Source organism: Microcaecilia unicolor, chromosome 10 (assembly GCF_901765095.1).
Source record: "Microcaecilia unicolor chromosome 10, aMicUni1.1, whole genome shotgun sequence".
NCBI lineage: Eukaryota > Metazoa > Chordata > Amphibia > Gymnophiona > Siphonopidae > Microcaecilia > Microcaecilia unicolor.
The window spans coordinates 179615873-179635260 of NC_044040.1; the positions used below are offsets into that span (position 1 = coordinate 179615873).

At 45.2% G+C, this 19388-nt stretch overlaps 1 protein-coding gene across 1 annotated transcript in view; it reads right to left on the reverse strand.

Moving 5' to 3' along the window:
• The window catches only part of LOC115478741 (glutathione hydrolase-like YwrD proenzyme), a 65850-nt gene extending 52562 nt beyond the window's left edge, over window positions 1–13288 (reverse strand). Inside the window, exons 1-5 of the mRNA XM_030216310.1 lie at window positions 13177–13288; window positions 12844–12981; window positions 7052–7205; window positions 4931–5084; window positions 839–1045 (exon numbers count right to left, since the gene is read on the reverse strand). Of these exons, the coding sequence (XP_030072170.1) occupies window positions 839–1045; window positions 4931–5084; window positions 7052–7205; window positions 12844–12943 (615 nt within the window). The 5' untranslated portion in view covers window positions 12944–12981; window positions 13177–13288. The remainder of the gene's footprint in view (window positions 1–838; window positions 1046–4930; window positions 5085–7051; window positions 7206–12843; window positions 12982–13176) is intronic.
• Window positions 13289–19388: the final 6100 nt, after the last annotated feature.

The window sequence follows — 19388 nt, forward strand, 5'->3', positions numbered from 1 at the left end:
CCTCCAGGTTGTTTCCATGACATGGGGGAGGGGGAGAGCTCCTGCCCTCATGAAAATGAAACTTCGGAGCTCCTGCGACTGCCTGTGGTGGTGGTGGGACCTGCATAGAAAGTTTGGACAGCGGCGGGGGCTCGGATGTGTGAAGCTGAAGCTGAACAAAGGTCAGCAGGGTGCCGATAGGTGGGAAGGGCTCCCTGCACTAGGCCGGGGGGGGGGGGGGGGGGGTGTTGATCAGGAGGCAGAGGCTGAAGGGAAATGGGAACTGGGCAGGGGATCAGCCCCAGAGTTGCCAGCGTGGATGAGGAGGGCTACTCTCCAACAGCTCCTGACCTACCGTAAAAGGTAGCACTTTAAAGTTAGGCTCTCCTTTCTGAGTATCACACAGAATGCTCATTATAATACTAATGAGCTTGCAACTTGTAATACACTTCCATGGGATTCTCAGAGGCTGCTATGGCACACAATTAAAGCCATGCAAATCTACTTTGTGCATTAGACGCTACATAACATTTGATTTAGATTGACTCCAACTGGTCGAAAACAAATGCTGTGACCATAGTAAGCTTTGTGCATCAGTCCCTGAGTAATGATTTGATTTTTGGTTTACTGTAAGTCCAATCAGCAAGAGATTTAAAAATGACTTTTTTTGTCATTTAGTAAATGGTACTTATTTTCGCACAAATTAATCTACATTCAAGTTTGATTACATAAAGGAAAAATGTCCCCTTCCATCACCAAACAAATATTACTTAGTTGTGTAAAGGGAAACATGCTTTCTTCTCTCTTAAAAAAAGAAGGAAGGAACCAGGATCTTACAATCTTCAAATATAATCCTTACCTGAAAGGTTTGTGCTAAGAAAGGGTTCCTGAAAATGTGCCCATGTCGAGGTGCCTGGCCTTGGTCCAGCAGATCTTTTCCATGGGGGTTACTGGAGGCCTGAAGGACAGAAACATCTTTCTTCCAATGGTAGGCAGTAATCTCCGATACTGGAAATCCTTGCTCTGCTATTGTTATAGCGGGTTGTAAAACTTCTCCCATGGACAACTGGGTGGAATCATTAGAAAACAGAAAACACAGGTCACTTTTATTTGTATTTAAATGCAGTTTGCTTTTCATGTACTCTAGGTATACTGAAACAAAGTCATGTTTTCTTTATCTATGCAAATATATTATATTGATGTACAGATGCAAAAAAGTGAAACACCAATAGTTAAAGATAAGATCACTACATTTGGTAGAAAAGTACTTTGAGGGTTAAAGGAGCAAAATTAACTTTTAGGGACAGGCTTACGAACCTCAACATGTACACGCTGGAAGAGAGGAGGGAGAGAGGAAATATGATAGAGACGTTTAACTATCTCAAGGGCATTAAGTGAGCCTTTTTCAACTGAAGGAAAACTCTGGAACGAGGGGGCATACAATGAAGTTAAGAGGGAACAGGCTTAGGAGTAATCTAAGAAAGTATTATTTCACAGAAAGGATGGTGGAAGCGTGGAATAGCCTCCCAGTGGAGGCTGTGGAGTCGAAGACTGTGTCAGAATTTAAGAAGGAATGGGATAAGCACATGGGATCCCTTAGGAAAAGAAAGAGTTAGGGATTACAGAGGATGGGCAGACTGGATGGGCCATTTGGCCTTTATCTGCAGTCATGTTTCTATTTACTTCTGCAAAAAAAAAGAAAAAGAAATTTTAAGATAATATATACAGAATATTAAATTAAGGGGCCCTTTTACTAAACTTAAATGTAAAATTTAATGTGCAATAAGTGCAAAGTCTGTGTGTTAACTGTTGAGGATATTCCCAGCATGTTACCACACAGTTACACACTCCCCTTCCTTTCATGTATAGTATTTGTTGTCTTATCTAAGATAAAGCATTACTGTTGATTTGTCACTATAGGCCATATTTACTACAGCTTAGTTCATGCTGTGCAGCCCATTTTATTCCTTAGAGTACTTAAGGCACACTGGGGCGTCTTTTACAAAGCGGCGATAAGCCCAACGTGTGCTTACCGCTCGCTAATCCAGAACTACTTCCAGCACTATAAAACTATTTTTAGTTTTGTAGCGCTGGTGTTTACCAGCTACTGCCAGGTTAACGCGGGATCCTTACTACCAGGCGCATAGCCAGACTTCGGCGGGAGGGGGGTCCAGAGCCTGAGGTGAGGGGGCACATTTTAGCCCCCCCCCGGCGCCGCCGACCCCCCTGCCGTCACCGATGCTGACCCCCCCGCCATTGCTGACCCCCCCGCCGCCATCACCAACTTTGACCGCCCCTGCCGACGACCCTCTCGACCCCCCCTCCCGCCGCCAACCCTCCCCTGCCGTCGCCTACCTTTGTTGGCGGGGCACCCCAACCCCCGCTAGCTGAGGTCCTCTTCTTCCTTCGTTCTGTTTCTGAGTCCGACGTCCTGCGTGCAGGACGTCAGACTCAGAAACAGAACGAAGGAAGAAGAGGACCTCGGCTGGCGGGGGTTGGGGTCCCCCGCCAGCAAAGGTAGCAGACGGCGGGGGAGGGTTGGCGGCGGGAGGGGGGGTCGAGAGGGTCATCGGCAGGGGGGTCCAGGGCCAAATCTATGGGGGCCTAGGCCCCCATGACCCCACGTAGCTACGCCCCTGCTTACTATGAACTCAATGGGTGGCGGTATGTGTTCCTCCCCCCCCCCCTTGAAATGGCCGTGCGACAAGTGGTTCACTTGCCGCTCGGCCATTTCTTTAATTAAAAAAAAAAAGACAGCCTTTTACCCGATGCAGTAAAAGGGGGTCTCAGCGCATGTCAAAAACACCAGCTGACACCAGTGCAGGCCCCGTTTTACCGCAGTTTGGTAAAAGGACCCCACTAACCTTTAGTAAACATAGACCTGTGTTCCGTCAACCTTTTTTTGTTGTTTATTGCCTTGATGGATTCCGAATGGCAGTATACCAAATTGCTTAAAGAAATAACTACTAATTTGGGCTCTGATCAGCCATCATAAAAGCGGACAGTCAGGGGCAGTACAGGGGGGTAGCATTAGGGATGAGTCAGCAGTTACACGGGTGCCAGCAATATTTAGAGCTGGTAGCCACATAGTTAACTGGACAAATTTAAAATAGCTCAAAAGCTGTCCTAAATTCAGCTGGTTAGCTATGGAAATGCTAGCACTGTCAGGTCCCAACCCAAGCAAGCCAGTCTCCTTCCTTTCACTCCACTCCCCTGAAGCATATCATGAGTCCCTCTCACCCTCCTTCCCAACTCCCCCGAACCACATCATGACCTTCCCGCCCCCATAGGCTCTCCCAGGCCTACTTTTTCAATCATTGGTGGTGTGATGGGATCCTATGGGCAGGAGCAATGCCCACTTGCTCCCGTCCAGTGCGACTCCTTGGAGAAAAAATGGCTACCGCAACATCTAGCAACAGCCTCGCGGTATTTCAAAGTCATGATATGCTTCGGGGGTTGGAAGGGAGGGGGATGGAGATCTGGAACGGAATCGGGGGAGAAGAGAAATACTTTGTACTTATGCAGGTCCCGGCTGACATTCAGCCTGGGCCCACATAAGGTCCAGCAGCCTCTGCAATTTAACTTAGCACTGGATATTCAGTGACCCGTCATTGAGCTGTGCGTGAGTAGTAGTTAATAAGTTAAGTCCATTATACACAGATATTTTGAAAATACATTGAAAAGTGGAAAGTGAAAAATAATAAGTTATGCATTTTATAACAGAGGTCGATATCCTAACCCATATATGGCCTTGCAAATGAGAATGTCAATAAACACTATTGGCTTTTGGACTATGCAAAGTTTTGCTTTTCTGAAGCTATTTAGCACAATTAGACAAAATTTGTAAAGAGCTGAAGAATCATGCAACTCAACTCATCAGAAGTTCTATCACAGCAAACTTACATGAGGAAAACTGGACAACACTATTGCTTCTTTTTGCAGCTTGACCCTTAGTGTAGCACCATAAGGTTACTGCCAGGGATCAGAGGTGTAATTTTAAAACCAGGTGCCGACAAGGCAGGAGCATCTGGAGATTGCTCTACCACCCTCCCACTCCCCCAACATACACACAATACCCACTAGGGTGCCCCTTGGTCAGTGCCAAGAGGGGTATACTGGGAGGTTGGGGTGTGTGGTTTCACGAGGGCCATTCAGAGAGGGATCTTTTTCACTAGTTAGGTTAAGTGAATTCCCAACAGCGCAGCTGTATCTGCTTAATCAGCAATGCACTTAATATGTGGTAAATGTATGTGAGTTAATTGCATGGATAGATGCACGGCATGCATCCATCAGTTATCACACAGTCTTTCCACTTACCACGCATTAATTTTTACGTTTAATATGTGGCAAGAGCAAACCTTTGCTGCACTTTAGTAAACATAAGAATAGCCACATTGGGTCAGACCAATGGTCCATCTAGCCCAGTATCCTGTTTCCAATTGTGACCAATCCAGGTCACAAGTACCTGGCAGAAACCCAACTAATAGCAACATTCCATTCTACAAATACCAAGGCTAGCAGTGGCTTCCCTATGTCTGTCTCAATAGCAGACTACGGACTTTTCCTCCAGGAACTTGTCCAAACCTTTTTTAAACCCAGACACACTAACCACTGTTATCACATCCTCCAGCTACGAATTCCAGAGCTTAGCTATTCACTGAGTGAAAAAATATTAACCCTATTTGTTTTATAAGTATTTCCATGTAACTTCATTGAGTGTCCCCTAATCTTTGTACTTTTTGAAAACAGTAAAAAAATTGATTCACTTTTCCTCATTCTACACCATTCAGGGTTTTGTAGACCTCAATCACATCTTCCCTCAGCTGTCCCATTTGTTTATTTTCTGTACCGTCTCTCCTGAACAAAATAAAATTTAAAGAAAAAGAAAAGACAGGTGGAACAAAAGTACATTGGTAAATGTAACACACAACTCTGAATAGAAATACTTCACCTTTGTACTTCCAAACAGAGATAACACGTCGCACCAGAGAGCTGCTGCGCCTGGCACAGTGACGTTATGAGCATGGGAAAGAGGTGGAGGGTTTGTCTCATCGAAACCCTGCTGCTTCAATAACTCAAGGGTCAGCGCCTTTGGAGACCTGCCACTGAACAGAGTCAATGAAACCACATTTGTGAACACTGATACTAGCTCTAGGACAAGCTAGGAGAGGGATGGGCTGGTTGCCATGCACCTATGTGCATGGCAACCATCAGGACATGATAGCTTCAGTCACTCACTGATCACTTACACACTAATTCTATACAATTCACCAAAAATTGTGCATGAAAATTTGGGCATGCGTCCAATTTGCATGTACAATTTAACTGGATAACGAGCTCATTAGTGCCAATAATTGGCTTTTTAACAAACAATTATTGGCACTAATTAGATTCAATTGGTATTTACGGACAATGTGAAAAATGAGGCACAGAAATGGGACAGTCATGGGCGTAATGGGGCATTCCTAAAATTAATGTCTGTTGTTATAGAATAAAGGGGTGTGTGCCTGATGCGCAAACATTTGTACATTTCAGTTGGTGGAAATGGCCACACCTAAAGTTAGGCGTGATTCCCGGGTGTAAGCGCTATTCTATAACCATGCCTAACTTTAAGCGCGTCTTATAAAATAGCACTTTTTTCTGCGCCAATTTCTATGGCATCATTTATAAAATCTAGCCCTTAGAGGGCAATTGTATAAAACATCACTTGGATTGAGAGGGCAGGAAGATGCTCATTTGAAGCCTATTTTATAAGGCGACACAAAAAGCAGAAAAGATGAAGAAATCTATATGAAGATGAATTTATTCAACCAAAAATGCCCGACACAGGCCGTGTTTCGCCCACGCATGGGCTGCCTCAGGGGCAAATTATGTTGAGAACTGGATACCTCTTCACATACGTGTTGTGACTCATGACTGCAATCATATGACAAGGGAATCCACACGATGGCTCCGTGAATCCTCCAGCATCATATCAGTCACAACACATATGTGAAGAGTTATCCAGTTCTCAACATAATTTGCCCCTGAGGCAGCCCGTGTGTGTGGGTGAAACACGGCCTGTGTCGGGCATTGTTGGTTGAATAAATTCATCTTCATATAGATTTCTTCGTCTAGGCTGCTTTTTGTGTCACCATCTTGGATCTTGCAGATAGACTGCCCTGTTGTTTTCTTGGGCCTATTTTATATTGACTTTCCCCAGTAACTCTGATTACTTTGAATATTTAACAATTCTTTATTTGTTTATTACACCATCACAAAGTTACAAATCTGTAAAAACTCCCTTGTCCTCACTGCTTCAATCATTCATCCCATACACCACACTACACTCTAACAATAAATACACAGTGTGAGCAATTCAAACTGTATGCCACCGATTGAAATCCAGCCTGTGTGCTGACAAAGCTGACAATACTGATGTCACTACGGACTCTATGTTTTATCCACTGAGCACTTCTGTGCAAGCAATAGTTCTGAAATGTTCAGTCTAAAGCCTATGAGGCTCTCCCTTGTAGAATAGTCTCTTATCTTGTGTTGTTATCTTTTCTCAATTTTAACTAGCAGAAGAGAATTGCTTTGATACATAACGTCTAGTTGGATTAACATTTTTACTGGTTACTATTGTTCCCTCTCCAAGACATTTTGCCATAAACCAGGCTCCATAACAAGAAAAGCCCAGCATGGGGGGGAAAAAATGACCAGAAAGAAAGAAAAAATGTCCTGGTCTTTTTGAAAATTAGTAAAATTCCCAGCTTGTGTAATCAAAACACTGAAAATATTTAATGCAAAAATGATTTCAGTTCAGGGACCGCTGCACTTTGCCCAGCAAAGATTGATTCTATGCCCAGTGTCTCCTGTAATCTTCTCAGGCTACAGGCTTTAACTTTCCCTGGTGATGTGGAGGGGGAAACTCACGGAATTCTGTTATTCTAAAGTTCAATTATCTTCATATAGGGAAATAGAGGCATGCCCAAAATAAGTCGTAATGTAATCGACACCTAGAAGAAATGCAAACATTCTGACAAACATCGTTTCTTATTGGATTCCTCTGCATGCTGTCAGTACATCTTACCTTCCATTGAGGCCATAGACCTGTTTAGTCTTTTTTTCATAATAGAGGCAAAAACAGTCTCCACCTATGCCAGTACTACAAGGTTCGGTGACATTCAACACAGCAGCCACAGCCACAGCTGCATCTACAGCATTTCCACCCTTCTTTAAAATGTCTACAACACAGAAGCAATATACGTCATTGATTGAAAGCTCGCATTTCTTCACTGAAACAGAGCCAGCACACTCACGACTGAAAGACAGTATAGCGCCATGAAGTACCATGAACCCACTCTATGGAACAAATATGTGTCGTACCCTCCTTACATGTCCAACGGACTATGGAAAAAGCGCTGCTACATCCGCCACTCCAATACAATCAAAATAGGCGCTTATGTATCTGACAGGGTGCCAGGTTTCATTCTGATACAAGGATCAGTGTTCATCTCATATCTTTTTGTACTTGATGATGAGTCCTACTACTTTCCCTTGGCTACAAGCCCTCAACAGGCTCTTAAAATGGCCCCCAGTTCCTCCTTTTCACCACCCCCCACCAGCACTCCAACAAAGCATAAGGCTTCTCAGCCCCCAAAATCCATCCTCACCCTCGATCAAAAAACAGATCAGTAGGTCCTAATCCCTCCTCATGGCATAACCCCTATGCAAACTTAAAGTGTAAGGTCAAACAAACAAACCAAACACAGCAAAGGTGAACAATAATAAAGGGCTGGACAATGTTTAATAGTAAAAAGGTTTATTCAAAACATCCAAGACTCGACACAAGTCGTGTTTCTGCCCAAATGGCCTGCTTCAGGAGTCTTCTAGCGGATGTTTAAGCTGCTAGCTAACCTTGAGATAGTAACTGTATACCTTGTTGCAAATCTCTTGCATAATTGCTCAAAATACATCAGCGTTTGGCCGCAAGAGATTTGCAACAAGGTATACAGTATTACAGTTACTATCTCAAGGTTAGCTAGCAGCTTAAACATCCACTAGAAGACTCCTGAAGCAGGCCGTTTGGGCCGAAACACGACTCGTGTCGAGTCTTGGATGTTTTAAATAACTCTTTTTACTATTAGACATTGTCTAGTCCTTTGTTTTTGTCACCTTCGCTGTGTTTGGTTTGTCTGTGAAACTGCAAGGGCCCCTGTTCTTTTGTTCATAGTGTAAGGTCAGCCATCACCATTTTGAATGTAATGCTTTTGAAGCAGGTTGGCACACTACTTCCTGCCTCAATCAGATTCTAGTGATTTTGGAAGGCGTAAGCATGTCATAGACTAGTTTTCTTGGCTGTCTTAGGAGGGTATGTCAGAGGATCCACTGGCCCCTTGGTTTTTTGGGAGGCTAGAGCAGGGGCTTAGCCAGACAATAGATTTTGAGTGGGCCTAGGCAAGTGTTCACCAAGTGTTCTCCCCTTCACCCACCAGCAAAAAAAAATCTCAGCTGGTGGGAAAACGCTTCTTTCCACCTTAGCAGTCTGCAGCAGGCACGCGCTGAAAAATGAGCATGCACAGGTGCTGGTATCCTGGAGAATAGCGTTTTCATTACCATCAGGGGGAAGTCTTCTGCTGGCGGAGCTTGGGATCCCCACCTGCTACCTCTAATACGTGTGCTGCTGTTGGGTGGGCCTGAGCCCTAATGGGCCCACCCAGGCCCACCTGTGGCTATGCGACTGGGCTGGAGATCAGGTCAAAGTCACAGAGGCCCCATGTGATGGGTTCAGGGAAGGGGCTAAGAAGAAATTGAGCTTGTGTTAACCCGACTTGGTTAAAGGAAAAACTTTACTACACCTGACAAGTCTTGTTTTTCGAGATATCTATAATGAATATGTATGACATATTTGCATACATTGGAAACCACTGTATGAAAATCTATCTTCTGTATTTTCACTATAGCTAACCAGAAAACCAGACCAGTTAGGTATGTCTCTTGCTCTGGGTTGAAGCATAGCAACGGTATTTGCTTAAAATGATTTTGACTGGACAGAATGATTATGTTTGTGTGTTCTTATCTACTATAATAAAACGCAGCCTCAACGTTCTGAAGACACTGACGTCACTGAAGTCACTCACACACCGGTTCGTGGTTTCATGGTGGTGAAGTCACCACAACATCTTCATGCCCCGCCCTCGTGTCACACGTGATGACGTCAAGGGCGGAACATGAAAACAAATTAACGCACGGGGAGCAGTAGGGAAACACGCGGAGCGTGTTTCCCTACTCCTCCCCTTCCAACAAATCCCAGCCGCCGCTGACGTGCACATGAACCCCACCCCTTTTGCCACATAGCCCCGCCCACGGTAGCACACACTTAACCTCACCAACCTCCCTCCCTCCCTGTCACCTCCCCTCCCCTTACGCGTGTCTCCCTGGTGGTCTAGAGGTACCTGTTCCGTCAGCCCAGGAAAGAAAGAGCCCCCTCTTTTCTCCCGTAGCGGTGGCTTCCTTGCTGCATGGTGTGGGAGTCCGGCTCTCGGCGTTTCAAAATGGCCGCCGAGAGTTCAAGCTGCCTCGCGAGACTTCAACTCTCGGCGGCCATTTTGAAATGCCGAGAGCCGGACTCCCACACCATGCAGCAAGGAAGCCACCGCTACGGGAGGAAAGAGGGGGCTCTTTCTTTCCTGGGCCGACGGAACAGGTACCGTAAGGGGAGGGGAAGGGAGTCCCGTGCCCGCTAGCGCCCGTTTCATCGGCGCCAGAAACGAGCCATTTTTACTAGTGTATCATAAATGCCTTCTACACATCCAGACAATATTTGCTGTAATATGTCCATCAGTCTGGACATGTTCTGTTACTATGATCACAATATACACCACAGTTTAGTCCTGTTCATTCAATATCAGTATTACATGATTATTACATGATTATTACATGATCCAGGCCACAAAGTAAAGCCTAACTTAGTCCTGCTTATGGCACATCTCATGAGTTTACAGCTCTGATATACTTTAGGAAAACAGAACTATAAAGCTAATGTATGCAAAGGGAAACACCGTGTCTGACTCATCTGCTCTGTAATGACTTGGAGGCATTTGGTAACCCTCCTGTAAAGTGATGACCTAGCTGGCTCAAGGAAAGCACCAAACTAACTGAGCATACACACGTCTGGACTTAGGACATGATAAATCTCAAGTAAAAACGATTGACGAACTAATGAACATCCACAAACTGCTGAAGACCTATCTTTTTAACAAGGCATACCACAAAGATCAACCAATGTAAACATACACAACTCCTCCAAATATACTCAGCATTGCCTTATAATATCTGATTGTTATACTACTATCATGTTTCTTCATTATCATGTTGCCAAATGATCTTTCTGTAACACTACATGTCTATTCTCTATGTAATTCCACTATTCATGATGTATTGTAAGCCACATTGAGCCTGCAAAGAGGTGGGAAAATGTTGGGATACAAAACATTTGTTACACGCCCTTAAGCAAACAAATCAGAAGTAGTAAGGGAGTAACTCTGAAAAGGTTGCCGAAATTTAGGAGCTAGGATGCTGTGCACTAAGGGTCTCTTTCACTAAGGTATGGTAGCAGATTTAGTGTGCGCTAAAAATTACTGTGTGCTAAACGCTAAGACACCCATTAAATTCCTATGGGGTCTTAGCATTTAGCACACGCTAAATCTGCTACCGCATCTTAGTAAAAGAGGCCCTAAGTGCAAATCCTGTATTGGCAATTACATGTATAATTGGTGTTATAAAATATTAGCTTAAGTTGGCATGACGGTAAGGGCTCCCGCGCTAACCCAGCAGTAACCAGGCAGCGCATGGCACTGCCCAATTACCACTGAGTAAGCCCCGGCGGTACAAAAATTTAAAATATTTTTATCGTGCTGGAAATGGTGCACACTGGGGGCAGGAACTACCACTGGGCTCCTTCGGTAGCTTGGTGGTAGTCCTGATTTGGCATTCAACAATGTCACAGTAGCTCTACCACGGCTTTGTAAAAGGGCCCTAAGTTTCTAGAATAGCAATTAGGTGCATTTACACACATAACTGTAAATTAGCGCTAATTAACTGCAATTATCAGCAATTACTGGTTGTTAGCGTCAATTAGTACTTAATTTGCCAATTAATTTATGTGTATAACTGACACTATTCTTACAATCTGTGCACATAATTTTACATGCTAAAGTGTTAAAACATGAGCACAAGATTATAGAATAAAATGTGTTGCTATGTTTATGGTATAACATTTTTATTGATGACAAATTAACATAAATACATCCAGAATCTGAGTAAACATAGCTTCAATTGTCAGAGCATGCATAAGAGTACAAAAAGTTATAAGTTGTCATCAAACTTTTAACAATTTCCCCCCTCTCTCCCTTCCCCCCTCCCCCCCCACCCATTAATTATATGTCAATTCCTGATATTGGATTCAGGCAAACAAATATCCTATATAATAATTTGCACCTCTGTCTAGATGCCTGGGTTCGTAACACAGTTCCCATTGGTCCGCCCTGGGGATGACGTCACAGGGTGGACCAATGGGAAGTGAGAGGGAAGGGAACCCAGCACCAGCAACCGGAGGTGAGTACAGAATCGCCCCTCCGAGTTCCATGACCCCCTACCTCCCTCCCTCCCTCCCTCCTTCCACTCGCGTCCGAGTTCCACGCCCCCGTCTCCTCTGAGTTCCACCGCCCTGAGTCCCATGCCCCCTACCTTCCTCCCTCCTTCCACTCCCGTCTGAGTTCCACGCCCCCCCCCCTCTCCTCAGAGTTCCACCGGCCCGCGCAAGTTCCACCACCCCAAGCCTCCCTCCCTCTCTCTCTGTGGCCTCTGAGTGCAAGCAGGACGTGTGCGGCTGCCCCTCCGCTTAGTAAGTGCCAGCTGTTCTTTAAAACGTTTTATCTCCTGGTCTGTCAGCAACAGTGAAATCGAGCAGGCACAGCATGGCGTTTCACACTGCCTTCGCTTTCGCTTCTGTTTCAGCTGTGCCTCTGGTCCCGCCCTCATTTCCTGTTTGCGGAAGGGCGGGACCAGAGGCACAGCTGAAACAGAAGCAAAGCGAAGGTAGTCTGAAGCGCCATGCCGTGCCTGCTTGACTTCACTGTTGCCGGCGGACCAGGAGATAAAATGTTTTAAATATCAGCTGGCACTTACGAAGCGGAGGGGCAGCCACACACGTCCTGCTTGCACTCGGAGGCCACAGAGAGAGAGGGAGGGAGGCGCAGGTTTGTGCAACTCGGATGACAGTGGGTGCATGGAATTCGGAGGGCACGGGACGAGAGAGGGGAGGAGGGGGCTCGGAACGATAGAGGGGGGAGGGGGGTCCTGGAACTCCACCGTAAGGGGAGGGCCAGTCCTGGAACTGGAAGGGGAGGGGCGGGTACTGGAACTGGAAGGGGAGGGGGGAAGGGGAGGGGCCAGTCCTGGAACTCGAAGGGGAGGGGTTCCTGGAACTCTTAGGAGAGGGAGGGAGGCAGGTAGGGGGGGCATGGAACTCTGAGGGTAGGGGAGGGGGGCTGGAACTCAGAGGGAGGGAGGGGGCCCTGGAACCTTGCTAGCGCCCATTTCCTTTCTGTTGGAAATGGGCCTCTTTTACTAGTGGTATATGAAAGTGTCCCCATTCACCATACTAGACAATGATATACCTAACTCCTCTCTCACCTACCCCTAACTTATCATATACCATTTTTATGTTTAAACAATTTTTATTGATGAATCAACAAAGTATACATTAGTCAGCAATAGATTGAACAGTGAAATAAAAGTGTCATTACTCAGGAAGCGAACACAAATATGTTGCTATGTTTAAATTATCCACTCAGTTCAATAACTAAGGAATGCAGTTACCGAGACCGCTGTTTGTTGCAAGGGGTTGACTTGAGGCCACACATCCCCCAGTACAGATGACTGGTGATCTTCGGGACTGGAACAAAAGACTAGAAGACATTGTAGTCTCTAACAAGGAAACTGTGACTAATATAAAGTCTGCCAGAAATTAAAAAAAAAGAATATTGTACAGTTATGGCTGTAAACTAATATATATAACCTTCACATTTACACAACTATAATTTTAAACCAATTCAACCAAAGTACTTAAATTACAGAAATCAGAGATACTACCATTCTTAATTAAATATTCTTGCAAACAGTATAATCACAGAAATAGAAATTCTTTCTCACCTGTACTCCTAACTCAAGGTTTAATTCATACAGGGATCCTGTTAGAAATAGAGGTCACCATGTCAGGAGGAATCAGATCAGCGAGATAAGAAAGCAGACAGGTGCCATGAGCATATGCACCAACATTTCAGATTGATGGGGGGGGGGGGGGGGGGAGTGGCAAACAGAATACAAGGAAAGAGAAATTGCTCAATATTAGAGGTGTCCAGCACCGAAAGGCACCCACAGTACTGGCTCCTATGGCTGTGAGAAACTACAGACTGCTCTCCATGGGCAGGCAAAACGTTTACAGATGGAATGTTCCACTTGCAGACAGACTGCAGAGGTAAATTGGAACAAGCCACTGTTGAAAGCCATACAGAGCTATAAACACATAAAAGATGCTGAGTGATTATAAAGGCTGCATTTAATACAGAACTACCAGGAGTGCAGCCTGAGGTTTAAAATTCCAGCATCCAGATAAGGAAAACGGCAACAGAGCAGACTATGCTTTTTACTCTTAAAAGAACATATGAGTAGCCATACTGGGTCAGACTAATGGTCCATCTAGCCCAGTATCCTGCTTCTAACAGTGGTCAAGCCAGGTCACAAGTACCTGGCAGAAACCCAAATCGTGGCAACATTCCATGCTATAAATCCCAGGGCAAGCAGTTGTTTCCTCTGTCTCAATAGCAGATTATGGACTTTTCCTTCAGGAACTTGTCCAACCCTTTTTTAAACTCAGATATACGAACAGCTGTTACCACATCCTCTGCCAAAGAGTTCCAGACCTTGTACAGAAATGTACAGGCAGGCTGATCCCAAATTTGTGATGCAAAAGATGCATAAAATATCAGCCTTGGGATTTGCAAATTGCCTTATTTCCATCTGAGGTTCAGGGATAGTGCTGCTGACAGTACTTCACTTTCATACCACCTCAATAGGAGAAGTGCATCACACAAAGGTAAAATGCCATCATCAAGGCATAGTTGCTTTTTATTCTGTGTAAAGCAGAGGAACAGGCTCCTGAACACTGAACATTTTTATAGCAACTATATACAGACAAGCTTCTGCAGCACCGTGAGCAGGCTATCACGTGAGTGAAACTGGATGAAATGAGTTCCTTTGGTACGTATTTCCTGGTATGGCAAGCCCGAGTGGCCAATATACATCCTTGGAACTTAGCAGTCATAGGTCAGCTGTACTTGGAAACTCTCCAGGAACATCAGAAGGAGTGGGAAGCTAAGGGCAGGGGCCTCTGGTTACCTGTGTACAGTACCAGCTCCTCCCCTTCAGGCAGCAGCCAAAAGAGGGGAAAGGCTGGGGAACAGAGCAGAGCAATTGCTTTCGGCTGCACCCTGTCAAGAAAAAGTCCTAAAAGCTCTGGACAAATTCAGCCCACAAATAAAACTGCTATTAAACTATTAGATAGCATCATTCCACCAATCCTTTTATATAGGTGTGAGGTTTGAAGTCTGCCATTGATTAACCCCATACTTTAGCAAATAGGACAGAACCAACCAGAAATCCTACATGTCCAGATCTTCAAATAGGCACTCCTTTACCACAGGATAGGGCTATCTTTTCCCACCTCCAGTTCTGCAAGTAGATACACTTTTTCCACAGAAACGCCCCCCCCCCCCCCCCCCCCCCCCCACACAATAAAGATAGTGAGCCCACTAGGGACAGGAAAATGCATACCTGAATGTAACTTTGGCCTTGGAAAAATGCGTCAGCTGATGCATAAAATAAATAAATAAATGCAGAGCAGAATTAGGACACTTCCCTTTATTACGCATCACAAAAAGAATATGCAAATTTTGGTGTCATTAACAGCAAAACAAAATCTTTACTAGGCATTATGTGAAGCAAAAAATGTGAAAACTGTAGAATATGACACTCGACACATATGAAGCAAACCTGCACTAACACCCAGAACTCAAGCAGCTACAACCTGATTACCTGTTGGGGCAAACTGGACCACGACAGATCCCTATAGAGAAACTATGCACTAATTACTAACAGAACACCTCACTTTTGGGCACATATGCAAGACAAACACAGACTCTCACCAAGTACAGAAAAGATACCGCAGACCACAGAAGTGGAACTGACCAGAGCCAGCTGCTGATTGCCAGCAGCATAATCCAGATAATAGAAACAGAGAAATATGAAGGCAGATAAAGACCATATGGCCTATCCAGTCTGCCCATCCATGCATTTACCCATCCATGCATCTACTATCCAGTGGTGTAGCCACAGGTGGGCCTGGGTGGGCTGGGGCCCATCCACTTAGGGCTCAGGCCCACCCAACAGCAGCACATATTTAGTGCTAGCTAGTGGGGATCCTGAGCTTTGCCAGCTGAAGACCTCCCCCTGATGGTGCTGAAAACACTGCTTTCTACTTCAGCAGTCTAAGCTTCCTAAGCTGCTGATACTGGCTTCATTGCATTGGGGGGGGGGGGGGGGGGTGAGGAGAACACTTGGTGCCCACCCACTTCTTGACTAGGCCCACCCAAAATCTGCTGTCTGGCTACGCCCCTGCTACTATCCCTTCCTCTCCCATAGAAATATTATGTACTTGTCCCAAGCTTATTTGTATTCAGATATAGAGGGGCATTTTCGAACAGGAATGCCCATCTCTAAGGGTGCCCATCTCCAAGGACGGCGCCATGAAGGGGCGGGGCCAACCGTATTTTTGAACGCGATGGGTGTCCATCTTTTGTTTCGATAATACGGTTGGGGCTGGCCAAATGTCAGAGATGGCCGGGTTTGAGATGGCCGGCATCGGTTTTCTCCAATAATGGAAACTGAGGTCGGCAATCTCAAACCCGGCCAAATCCAAGGCATTTGGTCGTGGGAGGAGCCAGCATTTGAAATGCACTGGACCCCCTGACATGCCAGGACACCAACCGGGCACCCTAGGGGGCACGTCTAAAAATTAAAAATTAAAAAAAAAATAGCTCCCAGGTGTATAGCTCCCTTACCTTGGGTGCTGAGCCCCCCAAAACCCACTCCCCACAACTATGCACCACTACCATAGCCCAAAGGGGTGAAGGGGGGCACCTACATGTGGGTACAGTGGGTTTTCGGGTGGGTTTTTGAAGGGCTCCCATTTTCCACCACAAGTGTAACAGGTAGGGGGGGATGGGCCTGGATCCGCCTGCCTGAAGTGCACTGCACCCACTAAAAACTGCTCCAGGGACCTGCATACTGCTGTCATGGAGCTGGGTATAACATTTGAGGCTGGCAAAAAATGTTTTTAAATTTTTTCTTTTGGATGGGAGGAGGTTGGTGACCACTGGGGGAGTAAGGTCATCTGGTCAGTTCGGGCAGTGTTTTGGGACTTGGACCTGAAAAAAAAGGGACCAAATAAAGTGGACCAAATTCTCGCCAGGGACGTCCTTCTTTTTTCCATTATCGGCCGAGGGCGCCCATCTCTTAAGCACGCCACAGCACGCCCCTGTCCCGCCTTCGCTACCCTTCCGACACGCCCCCGGGAACTTTCGTCGGCTCTGCAACGGAAAGCTGTTGGAGCCGGCCAAAATCAGCTTTCGATTATACCGATTTGGCCGGTTTCAGGAGATGGCTGGCCATCTCCCAATTTTTGTCGGAAGATGGCCGGTGATCTCTTTCAAAAATAAGCTGAATAGTCTTGGTCTCCACTATCTCCACTGGGAGACTGTTCCATGAATTCATCACCCTTTCTGTGAAGAAGTATTTCCTTAGGTTCCTCCTGAGTCTGTCCCCTTTCATCTTCATCCTATGCCCCCTCGTTCCAGAGCTTCCTTTCAATTGAAAGAGACTCTCGTCCTGTGCATTTATGCCATGAGGCGTTTGAATGTCTCTATCATATCTCCCATCTTCTTCCTTTTTTCCAACATATACATTTTGAGATCTTTAAGTCTTCCTCCATATGCTTTATGATGAAGACCACTGACTATTTTAGTTGTTACCATCTGAGCCGACTCCATTCTGTTTATATCTTTTTGAAGGTATGGTCTCTAGAACTGTACACAATATTCTAAATGAGGTCTCACTAGAGTCTTATACAGGGGCATCATCACCTCTTTTTTCCTACTGACCATTCCTCTCACTATGCACCCAAGCATCCTTCTAGCTTTCGCCATTGCCTTTTCTACCTGTTTGGCCACCTTAAGATCATCACATACGATCACACCCAAGTCCCACTCTTTCATGCACAAAAGTTCTTCACCCCCTAAACTGTACCATCCCCTCGGATTTTGCATCCCAAATGCATGACCCTGCATTTTGTAGCATTAAATCTAAGCTGCCAAATTCAATACCATTTCTCTAGCTTCGCTAAGTCCTTCCTCATGTTATCCACACCCTATTGCAGATTTTGGTAACATCCATAAAGAGGCAAACCTTACCAGACAGCCCTTCAGCAATATTGCTCTCAAAAATATTAAAAAGAACAGGACCAAGAACTGAACTTTGTGGCACACCACTGGTAGCATCCTCAGAATGAGCTCCATTTACCACTACCCCGTGTCGCAGTCCACTGACCCAGTTCCTAACCCAGTCGGTCATTTCAGAAACCCATACTGAGGGCACTCAGTTTATTTATTAGATATCTATGCGGAACCATGTCAAAGGTGTTACCCCTGGCATCCCCCTGCACTCTCTCTCAGCAGTCCCCCAAGTTTCACTCCTCCTCTCCCAGTGCTTCCCCTAGCTTCACTCACCCTCCTCCAGCAGAAGGTAGCTGATAGAGCAAGTTGCAGAAACAATGAAGAAGTACATAAGAATATAAGAATAGCCATACTGAGTCAGACCAGTGGTCCATCTAGCCCAGTATCCTGCTTTCAACAGTGGCCAATCCAGGTCACAAGTATCTGGCAGAAACCCAATTAGTAGCACCATTCCATGCTACCAATCCCAGGGCCAGGAGTGGCTTCCCCCATGTTAATCTCAATAACAGACTATGGACTTTTCCTCCAGGAACTTATTCAAACCTTTCTTAAACCCAGATACACTAACCGCTGTTACCACATACTCCGGCAATGAGTTCCAGAGCTTAACTATTCTTTGAGTGAAAAAATATTTCTGCCTATTTGTTTTAAAAGTGTTTCCATGCAAATGTGAATCCCCATTGGCAAGCACCCTAGCAAATACGCACCAAACCAGTTAAGCATGCCTGTTTAGTTGCTTAGCACAATTATGTGCCTAACTGCCAATTTTTCTTGGCAGTGACATACATAAGTGGAAAATACCTATACCCACCAATTTATAGAATTGGCTCCTTTATGCTCAACTGGAGCCAGGCTTGGAATCTGGTGCCCTCAGCCTTCATTCACAACTACCCAGAGAGTTTTCTTCCCAACTCACTCTAGCCATCGTTTTAGTCTTGTCATCGCAACGGCAGTCCTTATTCATAAGCCACGCACCAGGGCTTTCTCTGGAACCCTGCAAATCATAAACCCTAAATCTGGTCATTGGATATCACAATTCATGATGGCTATTAGCCCCTCTGCAGCATCTACAACATCCACAGCCCTGATGCACTTTGGGAGTGGAAGTCCTGAGTCAAGAATCACCCCAGGTCCTTCTATTTGGAAAAGCACTGCACTCCTACTGAGAGTCTGACACCCCTGTTTACTAAGCCATGCTTGCAGCTGCTGTGCACTAATGCTGACACAGCCCATTCACTTTGAAAGGGCTGTGTTGACATTGCCACACGACTTTGTAAACAGGGGTTGAACCAGTACAATCCATTTTCTAACATCGTTATAAATGGGGCCTATTTTAGAAGCATTTAGACATATATGTTGCATACACATCTAAATCCTGATTTTACAAAGCATGGGGGTACACATCTAAAATCCCAAAACATGCAAATGAAAGAGGATGTGGTCTAGGCCTGTCTAAGCAGGACTAAAACAGGCCAAAAAAGAATTAGACATGTATTCACCTTTTCAATAAGGGGTTGCAGGTCTATGTCCAAGAACTTGAACAATGGGATTTACATCTACTCCCCAGGATGTCTAAATTTTTTTAAAAAATTGCTCCTATGAAGCAGCACTCCACTAGAGGAATTAGAGGAGGTTGCCCTCTTAATCCCCCCACTATTTCATGAACCCCTCCCCCCCATTTGAAAGCATTATCTCCTCATATAAAAAGACACTTTGGTCAAAAGGTCATTTGATTTTTTAAATTTTTTTATTTATCATTTTACTTAATAACATTCACATTTATCACGTAAATGTAAG